Here is a 12,708-nt window from a genome sequence, read left to right as displayed (position 1 = left end):
GAGGGAAAGTTTAAGGAGTCATAATACCCCTGAGTGAGTTGGGTATTGAACCTCCTGGTTTGAAATCAGGTGAGGATTAAAAATATGCTTTTTATCGTAACCCAACACAGACACAACAACAAATGAAGTCACATACGCATTACACACTGCCTATTTTTCTTCATTTTTTCCCATTTACATGGAAATTGATTGTGTGTGTGTGTGTGTGTGTGTGTGTGTGTGTGTGTGTGTGTGTGTGTGTGTGTGTGTGTGTGTGTGTGTGTGTGTGTGTGTGTGTGTGTAAAATAACTTGAAAAGACATGTACATTGGAATAGATTTGCAAATGATATAGATTGATGCTTGGTGTTCCATATTTAAAAATAAAAAAAATGAGGGTCACTAATTTTTAGCTGCAAAGAAAGTAATCACCGAACATAATTTACGTACCTGACTTTTAATTTGAGGTTAACTTGTAAATCATACCTGATTAATTTTTCAAAAACCTTTAGCCTATCAAGCAGTGCTTCTGTTCAGGGTAGGAAACCAACCTCCAGCTGGAGGAACCACCTGATCCAGCAGCTTCATGTTGGTACGTTTCCAGATCTTCTTTATAACTACACGCAGCTCCTCGTTTGCTTGCTCAAGATTTCCTAGAGAAAGCCAGAGATGTTATTCAAAAGAAGAAGAAGACAAAGATTAATAAAAGCCCCAAAATTTCCCATTCGTAAATGTACACTATCAACAAGATTTATAATTTTGAATGTTTGCATGCCTTTCATTAGGTGACAACCATAATAATTTTGTTCTGTAATTTAATGAATTGGAATGTACTGCTTTTGTTTAATTTGAAGTAAGAGATGAATCTAAAGATAAATAAGAGTACAACAATCTTTTTATGTAGTCACCTGACTGAATCCACCATTAGGATGATCTTGATAGTTTCGATTTCTTTGTACATGGGAAATCATGAAGCCAAATTTAATGAAGCAGCATGAAATATGAAGTGGATAGTGTATGTGGCATATTCAAATGTTGGTTATCTTATATAATTTACACAGATCTAATATCAACCCCTTCCATAAATACGCATTTACTAGTTAGTGTTTCACCTATCTATCTCTGCCTCGAGCTCGCAGGAAGGCCTCGTGATACACACACTCGCCTCTAATCTGTCTAGCCTGGGTTATCTTGGCCCAGCTATAAACTGTCATTTCAGTGTTTCACAGGTAGGGTAATTCATCAAAACTTGTGTCATCCCTCAAATGGATGTTAAACTGGGTGCCCCGTCTGCCGGCGTTAGTTGGTGGCCGTTAAAGATCCCATGGTGTTCTTCGTGAGGAGTAGGCAAGCTATTGCTGTCACCATAGCTAAATTACAAATTCCTGTTCTGACATTCTGAGTCAGAGTGGCGACTGGACCAGAATCATAGCCTAGTAGCTATTTTGGCAGCACCAATGCTCTGCCTCGGGCATGGGACATGGTCGATAATGCTGTAGATGATGATGATCCCTGCTTCCTGTGATATGACCAATAAAGATAGCAAAAGCACCAAGAAGGCAGTTGGTGTCTTAAATTGCTCAAAGTTAGTTCGTTGGTTCACTTCTCCGATTTTCATTTTAAAAGTTCTTAAACAAAAAAAGACGTTCAACATGTGGTGGGGCCACAACAAATTTGTGCCACCAAAATAATGTGAGTTGAAATTTACTTTATTCGATAGCCAATGATTTAGTACCTAATTGTACCCATGGTAAGTATGGCAAGAAAAACAGGTATTCAAAATTAAGTTTTGGATTTCCCTTTCGAAAGGACCTCCGATGTCCAACAACTCTGACAGATAAGATTCTTGTGGCAATGTAACAGGAGCTATTTTAAGAGGGACTTTAATTCAGCTTATACCCACCGACCCAGCTGAAATAATGGTATTAGACTAAAAATCCTTTACAAGTCCAACAGTGTCGCTTCACCTTCTATTGATCATTTCAGAATTTAAGATTAGTGAGCAACGAGTATCAGGTGATCAAAATCATGAATAACATGAACAAATTATTTCAGAACAGAAACCCACCATCTGTTTTGATCTTGAGTGACGTCCGGACCAGAGCGAAAAGTGTTGCATTAAACATTACCGTTCCATCGCTGTTCAAAGGCATATTCATGGAGACCAGGCGCTGCAAGGATGTGACATAAAAGTAAGTAGAAAGAGTCCAAAATAAATACACACCTTAGGATGTTACAGATCTATTTATCGGATGTAATAAAACAGTCAGTAACAAGCAGTTGACTGGTACCTGATGAATGAAAAGCTCAGACCCAAACTGCAACTCCATTTTTCTGACCCGTTACAGTCAAAATCATTAATCCGCAAATCATGTCATTGTGCTTGCAATAACATCTGGAGAGACATTTATTGATTCAGTAGGACGATAAGAGAGGGTGATAATGGAAGGAGAGAGCCTGACTTACTTTGCAAGCAACACGGTGGGGACAAAGCTTCCCGAAACCCAGTGGTGGCTGGATTCTTCTCAAAAGGGTCACCACGTCTACATGTTTGATGCGGCCCCTGCATGTAAGAGAAAACACGGTAAGTTAAGCACAAGTTGCAGTAGAATGGCGTTTCAAAAAACGAGATTACAAGTTAAAAGAGGATGCAAAGAAGAATACATAAACAGCTAGTACATACATACACACATATATATGTTAAACAAAAATGAATCTTCTGACCCTGACTGCGACATGATGCTGACATCATGTGCATAAATTACAAGGTCCGTTTCACAAGATTCAAACTCATTGCTTCATGATCAGCATTTAAAAAGAATAGAGCATTGACAAGCAACTGCATACCAAGTCATTTTTCTCAACAGTAGTTGGACGGAATAACCAATCAGCTCTCACCTAATCAATTACTGCAGGTGACGAGGTTTTCTATAAATTAACTCCCATGCTCTTCCAGCCAAAAAAGCTGCATAAAGCAACCAAGAACTGCTACACAAGGTAAGCTCTTTGCCGTTTCAAAGAATCAAGCCTGACCCGGGTTCCTCAAACAACTGCAGACCTTCACAAGTAGCACATACATGGTAAGTTAAACATAAGTTGAAACATTTGCATTCTCGTGTGTGCACCACTTGTGAATGTCTGCAGCTGCGGAAGAACCCAGGTAGGTTTTGAAACAGCAAAGGGCTTAGCTTGTGTAGCTTTATGCGGCTTTCTTTGGCTGGAAGAGCATGGACACACGGACGGACACACACACACACACACACACACACACACACACACACACACACACACACACACACACACACACACACACACACACACACACACACATCTGTATCGAGATCAGACCCCATTGCTGTCGTGGATACCAGGAAGCAAGTGCCACACCAGCTGTTGCTACATGCATCATGACCAACAGGAAATGCTTGCCACACATTAACCTGTCTGTGGTATGCAAAACAGTTCTGGGGAAGCCAGGAAAAATTAAACTTTTAAAAAGGCTCTTCTGGCTTAACAGTTGCATAGGCTTCACCGATTAGGCATGAGCTCAGTAGAGCTACATTCCCATATCTCTCACTAGGATTGTACAGCAGCCAATATCGGGAAGAGTATTTAATTCTCAACCAAAAAGGCACTCGGAAGAGCACATACCTCCGCCACGCAATGCCTGATCCACGAGAATATATCTGGCCCAATACATTTTTCAAATATCATGCCCCATATCGTTTTTGGTCCTATCTCTCAATGGTGAAAAATCACTGAAAAAAATTCAAATTTTTTTGAATTCTGAAAACTCTAATTCTGAAAAAAAAAAAGTAGTCGGATCCGGATCCGGATCTTCACCAAAATCTAATCAGTTCGTCCTTGTCGTCACACACTGAACCCGTCCACAAAATTTCATCTGGATCCGTCCACAACTTTTTGAGATATCCTGCACACAGACACAAACAGACAGAAAGGGGTGAAAACATACCCTCCTTCACCTTAAGCAGTGGAGGTAATTATGCACTGATCTATAAAAGTTCCCTCTCCAAGGTGGACTGGTCTATAATATTGAGAATTAAATTATCTTCCTGTTATTAACTGCTGTACAATCCTATTAGGACGTTATAGGGGGCTGTGGCCCTGCTAAACTTATACCCCTTACCTAGAGTGTCTTTATGCCTTGTTTGGGGTGATTTCCATTAAAAAAAAATACCTAATAAGCAGAGTCTATGCAACTGTATAGCCAGAAGAGGCTTAAAAGAAAAGTTTCCTCAGAAGGAATTTTGATAAAGGAGACAATTGGACCCATCAAAGTCTGTGCTTGTGTTGTGAATTTATGGTTGTTGGTCCATGCTTTATCCTTTTTAAATGCTGATTGTCAAGTAAGGAACCATATCATTTTAAAACTCTTATGGTACGACTCAGCTGGGGATTGAACCACCAACCTCCCACACTCATAGCAGACACTAACCATTAAGCCACTGAGTCTGGTAATAAATTATAGCACTCACTTGGCTTCTGGGTCATACTCTGCCCAGATCCGTTTGAACTCATCAAGGTGGTGAGGTCCCAGTATGGACCAATCACGGGTCAGGTAATCGAAGTTGTCCATAATAACAGCAACAAACAGGTTGATAATCTGTGCAGGTAGGTGAGTCGGAGTGAAGGGTGAGTGAATTTCCATTCCTGGAAGAGCAGTGATTATTGTAACTATGATATCTGAACTTGAGTGCCTTTTTTTTCCGGTTATTGGAATAACAATGCATCTTTGTTCATTTATAACCCATAAACATCATCCTGTAAAGGTGTTCGTTGCACGTGCATCATATTGCAAAGTCCTGATGAACACTGAACACTGTAGAACACTATTTTGAACACTGTAGAACATGAATCGTGACATGAATCAGAACAGGAACCTGCAGTTTAGCGGTATTTTGCATCTGAACTAAGCAAATTGTGCGTAATCTCGTCCCGAGCATGCATGCACACAGAGGAGAATGGTAAAAAATATTTTCCTGTCTGACAGTCAAATAAAATTGAAAATCATTCCAAACAGGAAGTTTACTGTTTTAGGGACGTCATAAATGACACAAACAACATGCATGAAAACCGAATTTAACATGTTAAATAAGGTGGTATAATAGATGGTACATTTGATGGCGGTAAACTTCTGAATAATTATTTTTTCTACAGCCTTAAAATCTTTTATTTTATTTCAACTGAGTTACATACTTGAACCATGTAGAACATAAAATAGTCGTGTTGGCACTTTCCAAAACCTCGAGTTTAGCAGCACTTGGACAAAATATGACGCTATTTTACACCATCTCGACCAATCAAATTTGCCAATCGTGCTCTCAGCTTTGGGGAATATCGAGATTCCGACAAAAGATTATAAAATTATATTTTCATGGAGAAATAAATTTTCACAGGAAATCGAGATTGTGCTCATAAATGCAAAGTAAGTGTTGAAAAGACCCTTCTTATGTCCTTTTTCTCAAGACCACATGGGGTAATGTGTTCTCTGAACTCTCTCGATGCAACTGCATATGTGTTATAATTTTGTGGGGTTGTAACTCTGTAACCTGATATTGAAACAATAGCTTTCATGTTTTTCAAAATTAAAATTTAAATGTACAAAAGAATACCTACAATAATTAGATACAATAAAGTTTGAGGGTCAGATCTCAAACTACTTCGGCCTACAGGGTGAAGATTTGAACCAGTATCACTCCTGCTACAAATTCCACCCTCCCTGGCCCAATACCCGCACCACCCTACCCCCTTCCCGTTTTTCCGAGCACCAGGAAAGCGCAGAGCATGTAGAAGCTGACAAAGTAGATGATGGCAAAGCTGGAGCCACAGGTTAACTCCTCTCCTGGGTTGACATCAGACTCTGGAGCGCAACGACGTCCTGACATGCATGCAAGCATGATATCCTGCCAGGCTTCACCCGTAGCACATCTGCTCCAGGTACAGAGATGCAGCATAGTAAATATAGGCATGATTATATCTCACTATTGACAAGATATTGCTTGATTTTTGAGGTGTTTGATATTATAAAAAAAATGATATTATAAAAACTTGTAAAATAAAATTTCCCCTCAAGGTCTGGTAAACTACTTTGCAAGAAATATGATTATACCCTTAAGCAGAATTGCATCTGTTGAGATCAAGAAAAAACATTCCAAAATGTATCAATGTATCACAATCATGTTTCGCACAAACAACAGGCTCCATATATTTATTTCACTAAGTGGTGGCACAATGTTCAAAGGATTATTCAAACAAAGCCAGTAACAACCCTGTTGTCCAATAAGGATGTCCATAGCTGGGGCACTCATGACAAGTTATGAACAATTTCATAGTCGATAACAACCAATCTTGGATATGTGACGACCGAATCACAAAAAAGTGAAAATTTCCAATGAGCAACCTGAAGATTCAAACCCACACATGTGAGGGAAACAGTGAATAAAGCATTTCCCATTCCACTACCAGGCCATTCCCACTCGTCCGAAGCACCTCAATCAACTCACCCCGCCGACACAAATCAACTCACACCCACACATTATTTGAATACTTCATTACACATTCCTTGCAAATTAATGCAATTTATTAAAAAAAATTTATTAGACACCGGAATGAAGTTCCATACCATGATCCATACCAATGAATTATGCATATCTAACATATAAAGCTCTTTCTAACTACTGACTGACAGATATTAAAGATCAGTACCTTCCGGGTGATGGAGAAAGCTGAAATTTTGCTCGTCAATGGACATCGAAGCCGCTACACCAAGAAAAATCACAGAATCATTGGACAACATCCTCTTCTTCTTCTTCTTCTTCTTCTTCTTCTTCTTTCGGCTGCTCCCATTAGGGGTCGCCACAGCGGATCATCCGTATGATCCACATCGTGATTTGGCACATGTTTTACGCCGGATGCCCTTCCTGACGCAACCCTGGTCGCCTCTTACGACACAGGGATATGGTACACCTATTTTAACCGGGGTATACACCGGCCCAGTATACTGGTACTCATTTCGCCGACCTCGGAAGGATGACAGGCTGAGTCAACCCCCTGGTGTATTAATTCAGTGGCCCAACGGGGATTGAACTCAGGACCTATTGGATCCCAAGCCGCTGCCCTAACCACTGCGCCAACACCAGGTGTGGTTTGGACAACATCATTGTTGTTGGACAACAATCATTGGACAACATCCATAAGTGAAAATATTGTTGTAGAATTCCCGCCCGTCGGCGTGCGAACGACCGCGTCTAACCAATAGCGGTCGCTTCGCCCACCGAACGGACAATCCAGTCGTGACTTTCTGGAACAACGCCAGAAACCAGTCACGGGTGGGTTTTTAATCCCACCACGGCCCAGTCCGCATTGTACCCAAGCGAAATATGGTCAATCGCCGAATATCGATATACCTAAGTACCCGCGCGGGTAACCTACCGAGGGACCGTACCTCGGTGAAGGCCTGCTTGGACACGAACCGCTTAAGCGGTCCGTTCCATTCTGGGATAACCGAGCGGGTATGATCGCCAGACCTCGCCGGACCCGATCACTTTACCGGCTCTTTAAAAACCAACTATATTCCGAGTACAAGATGGGGCAGTTCAATGAGGGAATGGACGCAATGAACAGGTGTACATTCACGCAAGGACATTTATTATAATAAAGCACGTATGCAATTAAACAAGGCAAAACATGTATGCACTTATACAAGCAACAAAAGCACGACAAAAGAACTACAACCGTCTACTTATTATGTACAGTCACTTGCACTTAACAGCAGTTCCTACTTATTAGACGGGCCCACGGACACACGTACGCACACACACACACACCCAAGAAATAGTGGTAGAGGCTTTTAATAATGAGCTCCAGCTGGGAGAACAGGTGAGCTGAAACTCAGAACCTATCTCGAACCTCTCCACCTCGTGTGGTGTTCAAGTTGTTCGGACCCGGGCACCAGCGAGAGCGAGCTGGATCCAATCGCCGAGCCGCGATCCTTCCTGAGCTCCCGCGAATCCTCCCGCGCTTCTCAACATGTGCTGGTGAGAAGAGGCGCCGATCCTTCCCGTCGATGCGTCGCTTCCCCGAGGAACCACCTCCTGTGCTTCTCAACATGTGCTGGTGAGACGAGGCGCCGAACCTTCCCGTCGATGCGTCACTTCCCCGAGGAACCACCTCCACGAAGAGGTCGATGAGTCGCACCAAGCCAGGAACCAAAATGGAGAACAAAGAGCTACACGAACCAAGAAGAAGAAGCCACCACTCGCAGCTCGAGCCGAGCGACCGGCTTAACTTCCTTCCAAACAGGGCAGCTTAAAGCAAAGAGCCTCCAAAAAGCCTCCTCCCGATCCAGACCTCAGCCGAAGCTCACTGAGCCAGCCAAAGCAAAAAGCTTCTGAAGGCCTCAACCCGAACGCAAGCCAAGCAGGACCCGACGGTCTGCTGAACGACTACTCTCAACTCCCTTCTCCAACTCTGCCCTTCCAACAGACCCCGAACAAAAGAAAAAGATCTCCTCTTATCCTTCTCCGCCCCCCCCCTCCTCCACGCCCGGCGTGACTCATGCCCTCGTGATCCATCCTCCCCGCTCAACCACGGGTGGGGGGGGGGGAGTTGTTGACATCATGAGTCACGGGACAGCAGGGTTCTTCCTCTTCGCAGAAGAGGGGGAGGGATGTCCCCATTGTTCGTTCCCTCACTATTAAATCGATCCGCAGCACATCGAATCGATTTCTGAACATTTAAACAATGAAAGGTGAGCTATCTATGGAACAAGCACTTATCGACATAGCTGACTAAAGGAACCTGAATGATGTGTGCAATCGAATTCCCAAATTCGTAAAACTACCCTCTCCCCTTTTTCCAGACTCGTCCCGAGTCGTCAAATTTTCGTGTGACCAGCATGTGTAAATTTTCCCCAAGTACGTTCTACCTTCGGATCCCTGAGTGCGACATTTCTTTATACGTGTCCCAAAAATAAATAACCTAATGTGCTGCGTAACTACTTAAACAAACTCTCACAGACTCATTCGGACAACTTAACTAAAATTGCCGGCGCTAAAACAAACATGCAGGTGAGGTTCCACATATTTACAATTTCCACTCAACTTATCCATTACTTAACCATGGCCCAGGACTTGTGATCTGTGAAAGGGGAGAAGGTAAAAGTCGTTTCAAAGTCCATTGATGCAGGGGAATGGATGGAGATGGTCGCAAAACACAAATGAGCATGATGGACGCATGGGCTGCCTGCAGGGCAGTCCTTACAAAACTGGATGGTCCTGGCGCACATGGTGATGGATGGACACAGGGGCAAATGGAAACAAGGGCTAGCAGGCATGGGGTTATGGCAGAGGCAGGCAAACTAGGCATGGCAAGACAATCCCATGCAGAACAGGCAGCTGCAGCACAACAGGCCGGCAGGTGAAGCTGGCCGGCCTCTGGTGTGGTACCATCAGGTCTGGAGGGAGTGCGGTGGTGCCGGCCGCTCTCAAGGCAGGCTCGGACCTCGCCTACTGTCTCCACCCACTCTATCTCCTTTGCCTGTCTCTGTCCATATCCACTCCCTTAATTTGCCACAAAACACAACAAAATTTTGCCCCTCTTTATTTTTATTTCCCTATTATAATCGTCTCCCTAACCCCCTTTATTGTCATTGTCCGGCTCGCCTATCATGTCCACCTAGCCTACTCCCAACCCCGACGTTCCCTCTCTGGAGGGGAATAGGGAGAGACTAGCGCCTTGTCTCGAGGCCCAACGAAGCCTCAGAATGGCCTCCTCAGAGTTCAGAGATCTACCAAGGTGAGTCCAGCGGCCTACAACGAGCAAAGGGATGGATGGTGCGAAGGGGTGCATCTCCTATCTACCCTAACATTCATTAACCTGAAACTACCCCGGGGCTTTCCAAAAACGCCTCACACTTTAAAACTATCGGTTCTAAAAACCATGATTCCCGTCGCCTGTGTTGGTGTCCATCATAAATTTGGGCCTTGCCCTCAAATTTTCATACGTGCCCTCGCACAATTTCCTGGCTGGGCAGCGTGGCTCAACTGGCAGGAACTCCCCCTCTGCCAAACTCTAACCATGGCACCCCCAGGATCGCAGGCTGCCTCCGAGCCTAGTTGCTCCCTATAAATGCGGGGGGTTTCCCTCTCTGGCATTACCCCCCTCCGATGCCCACGTGGCGTGTTGGTGCCCCGGATCCCTTTCTGAGGGTCGCCCGTGCCCACTACACTGCCCCCGTGGCATTCTGATGCTACGGGTCCCGTTTCCGACGGGTCGCCTGTGCCCACTACACTATCCCGGCCCCTCTTGGGCCCTTGGCCTACTCTGGCCGACTAGTCCGGCGCCCGGGATGCCCACTAAACAAAAACTCACCTTTCCACAGCCACGCTTCCCAGCCGGTCCATGAACTCCTGTACCCTCCAAACGGGTTTCGTGCCTTCTCTCGACACCAACAACAAAACGACCTCCTTTTAGTAAATTTAACTAATCCACTAGCTCACATTAAACTGACCCCAGGGTCCCTTGGGTGGGAATCACTCCTCCCCCCAATCAGTCATCGCACCATGCATACCACATTCGCTCCACTCACACACTTGGGCCCGCTGCCCCACACTCAATCCTCACACACTTTCCATTTCACAACTCACACCATTACTCTATACTGCCATCCTTCCTAATTAAATCCCCTGACTAACTCGTGCTCCCTCGTCATCCCTTATTCTCATGCACGTTCAATTTACTCTACGTAGCTAAGCTACGTCCCGTCTACACATTTCCAGTCTGCCCATGTCTCCAAAAAAAATCCAACAATTCCCATTTCCTAAATCTGAACTAAAAACCCTCAAACTAATCCATTCCACGGGCTCCATGAGGAACAACCAACCCATGTCCCCATGAAGCCGGTCTAACTATCACTAACCCATCCTCCTAACTAGTAGTTCCTGTGCCCCCAGACAGGGGGCTCTTCCACCCCTTTCCCAGGGAATCCTGTTCATCCGAAGCGAGGCTTGCTTTTTTTTTTCATGTGCACACCAGCACGGCAACTCGCAACCTGCGCTCAATCCCCGTGACGTCATGGCAGCTGCTCGCGTTTCTCGCACCTCGTCCCTTATCGGAGGGTACCATCCGGCAGGGATTCCCGTCTTGCCGGATTCCAACCATGCAGCCACGACGTCACCCTGTGCATTAAAAGCAAGCCCCGCGTTCGAGGGGTTCCCCACGCGAGCACATGTGCTCTGCTCGTCGGAGCTTGACACACACGCTCGCCTGGAAAACCTGTACGTTCCAAATTCACAATCCAGCCTAGCTTCTGTCCGTCCCGTGGGATTGGCTAATCCACCGCGTGCATTTCCGGACCGGGCTTCACTCCGCAGGCGCGCACGTGGTGGCCTCGTTCGACGCACAGCACGGACCCCGCGCTCGCTGCTGTACAAACCCGGAACGGTCCTCAAAACAGCTACGGCCGCTACTCAGCTTTTGTCCCTCATCTGTCGCAGTCGTCCTTGCCATTCAACGCGGACACTCCTGCGTGCCACGACGCTCACACACCTCACCATTACACGAGGACATGCAGTTGCAGTCTCCCGCATGCTAACCGCCATCTCCCTCTCATACTGCCACCTCACACATGCGGTCTCTCTCACACATCGCCTTTTACTCACACACACCATACAACTCACACACACGGTTCCTGTCACACGCGATGTTTCATCCACACCCGGTGTTTCATCCACACCCGGTGTTTCATCCACACGCGGGGCTTCATCCTCATTCAGTGTTTCATCCACACATGGTGCTTCATCCACACATGGTGTTTCATCCACACACAGTGCCTCATCCACACATGGTGTTTCATCCACACACGGTGCTTCATCCACACGCGGTGTTTCATCCACACACGGTGCTTCATCCACACACGGTGCCTCATCCACACACGGTGCCTCATCCACACGCGGTGTTTCATCCACACACGGTGTTTCATCCACACCATGCGTGCTGGACAGCACGCATTTCGGCACACTCGCAAACACACATTTCGACACCACACACACCGGAACAACCACGCTGGGAATTAGCACCACCACAACGGGTCTCGGGGTTTCCATAACACCCAAGCTCCGCGTGCACCCGTTCGCAGCACTCACCCCCTCTACCTCGCAAGGCTCGACCGGACTCTCCTCGTCGCGATCCGCCTCAAGGGGGCACAGTCCCTCCACTCGTTCCTGAAGGAGGCCATCCTGCTGCTTGCATCGGGTCCCAACACATTCCACCAGCTCACCCCCATTGTCCTCAACTACCTCTGTGTGTGTATTCATTTTTAGTTTCTTCCACCCCATCCAATTCATCCTCTATCTCCCATGTCTCTGTTTCCGTGACTATTTGCGTTTCCGTCACCTTGTTCGTTTCCTTCGTCTCCACTATTATTTCTGCCGTTGTCACCTCGTGTCTCGTCTTACATGTTTCGGTCTCCCCTTTTAATTTTTCGCTCTCCGTCACCGTCACTCTCTCTGCCATTACGAGTCTCGTCCAACACGTCTTCCATATTATTTTGTCCTCCACCGCGGGACCGACACAGTCCACACTCCCCCTCAGCTCGCTCGCTCCAGCACGTGGCGCCGCCATTATGCCCGCCTGCAGGCATCGCCCCACGCGCCGCATTTCACCCCGCAGTTGTTGCATATTTTCTTATCCATGTTGCTGTTTATTTGTTG

The 12,708-nt window shown here is 45.8% G+C and overlaps 1 protein-coding gene across 6 annotated transcripts in view; it reads right to left on the bottom strand.

The window, feature by feature from the left end:
• LOC147027773 (voltage-dependent L-type calcium channel subunit alpha-1D-like) overlaps positions 1–12,708 on the bottom strand; it is a 518,308-nt gene that overhangs the window by 49,877 nt on the left and 455,723 nt on the right. For all 6 annotated transcript variants that reach the window (XM_085877381.1, XM_085877383.1, XM_085877382.1 and 3 more), the window contains 5 exons: positions 5,767–5,926; positions 4,474–4,601; positions 2,444–2,540; positions 2,046–2,148; positions 529–630 (listed from right to left, as the gene is read on the bottom strand). In XM_085877381.1, the coding sequence (XP_085733507.1) occupies positions 529–630; positions 2,046–2,148; positions 2,444–2,540; positions 4,474–4,601; positions 5,767–5,926 (590 nt within the window). The remainder of the gene's footprint in view (positions 1–528; positions 631–2,045; positions 2,149–2,443; positions 2,541–4,473; positions 4,602–5,766; positions 5,927–12,708) is intronic.

The sequence above is a fragment of the Eptatretus burgeri genome, chromosome 4, assembly GCF_056783735.1.
Source record: "Eptatretus burgeri isolate ZD-2024b chromosome 4, Ebu_testis_v1, whole genome shotgun sequence".
Lineage (NCBI taxonomy): Eukaryota > Metazoa > Chordata > Myxini > Myxiniformes > Myxinidae > Eptatretus > Eptatretus burgeri.
The sequence above is the reverse complement of the archived record's forward strand: the minus strand, read 5'-3'. Positions and strand labels throughout refer to the sequence as shown.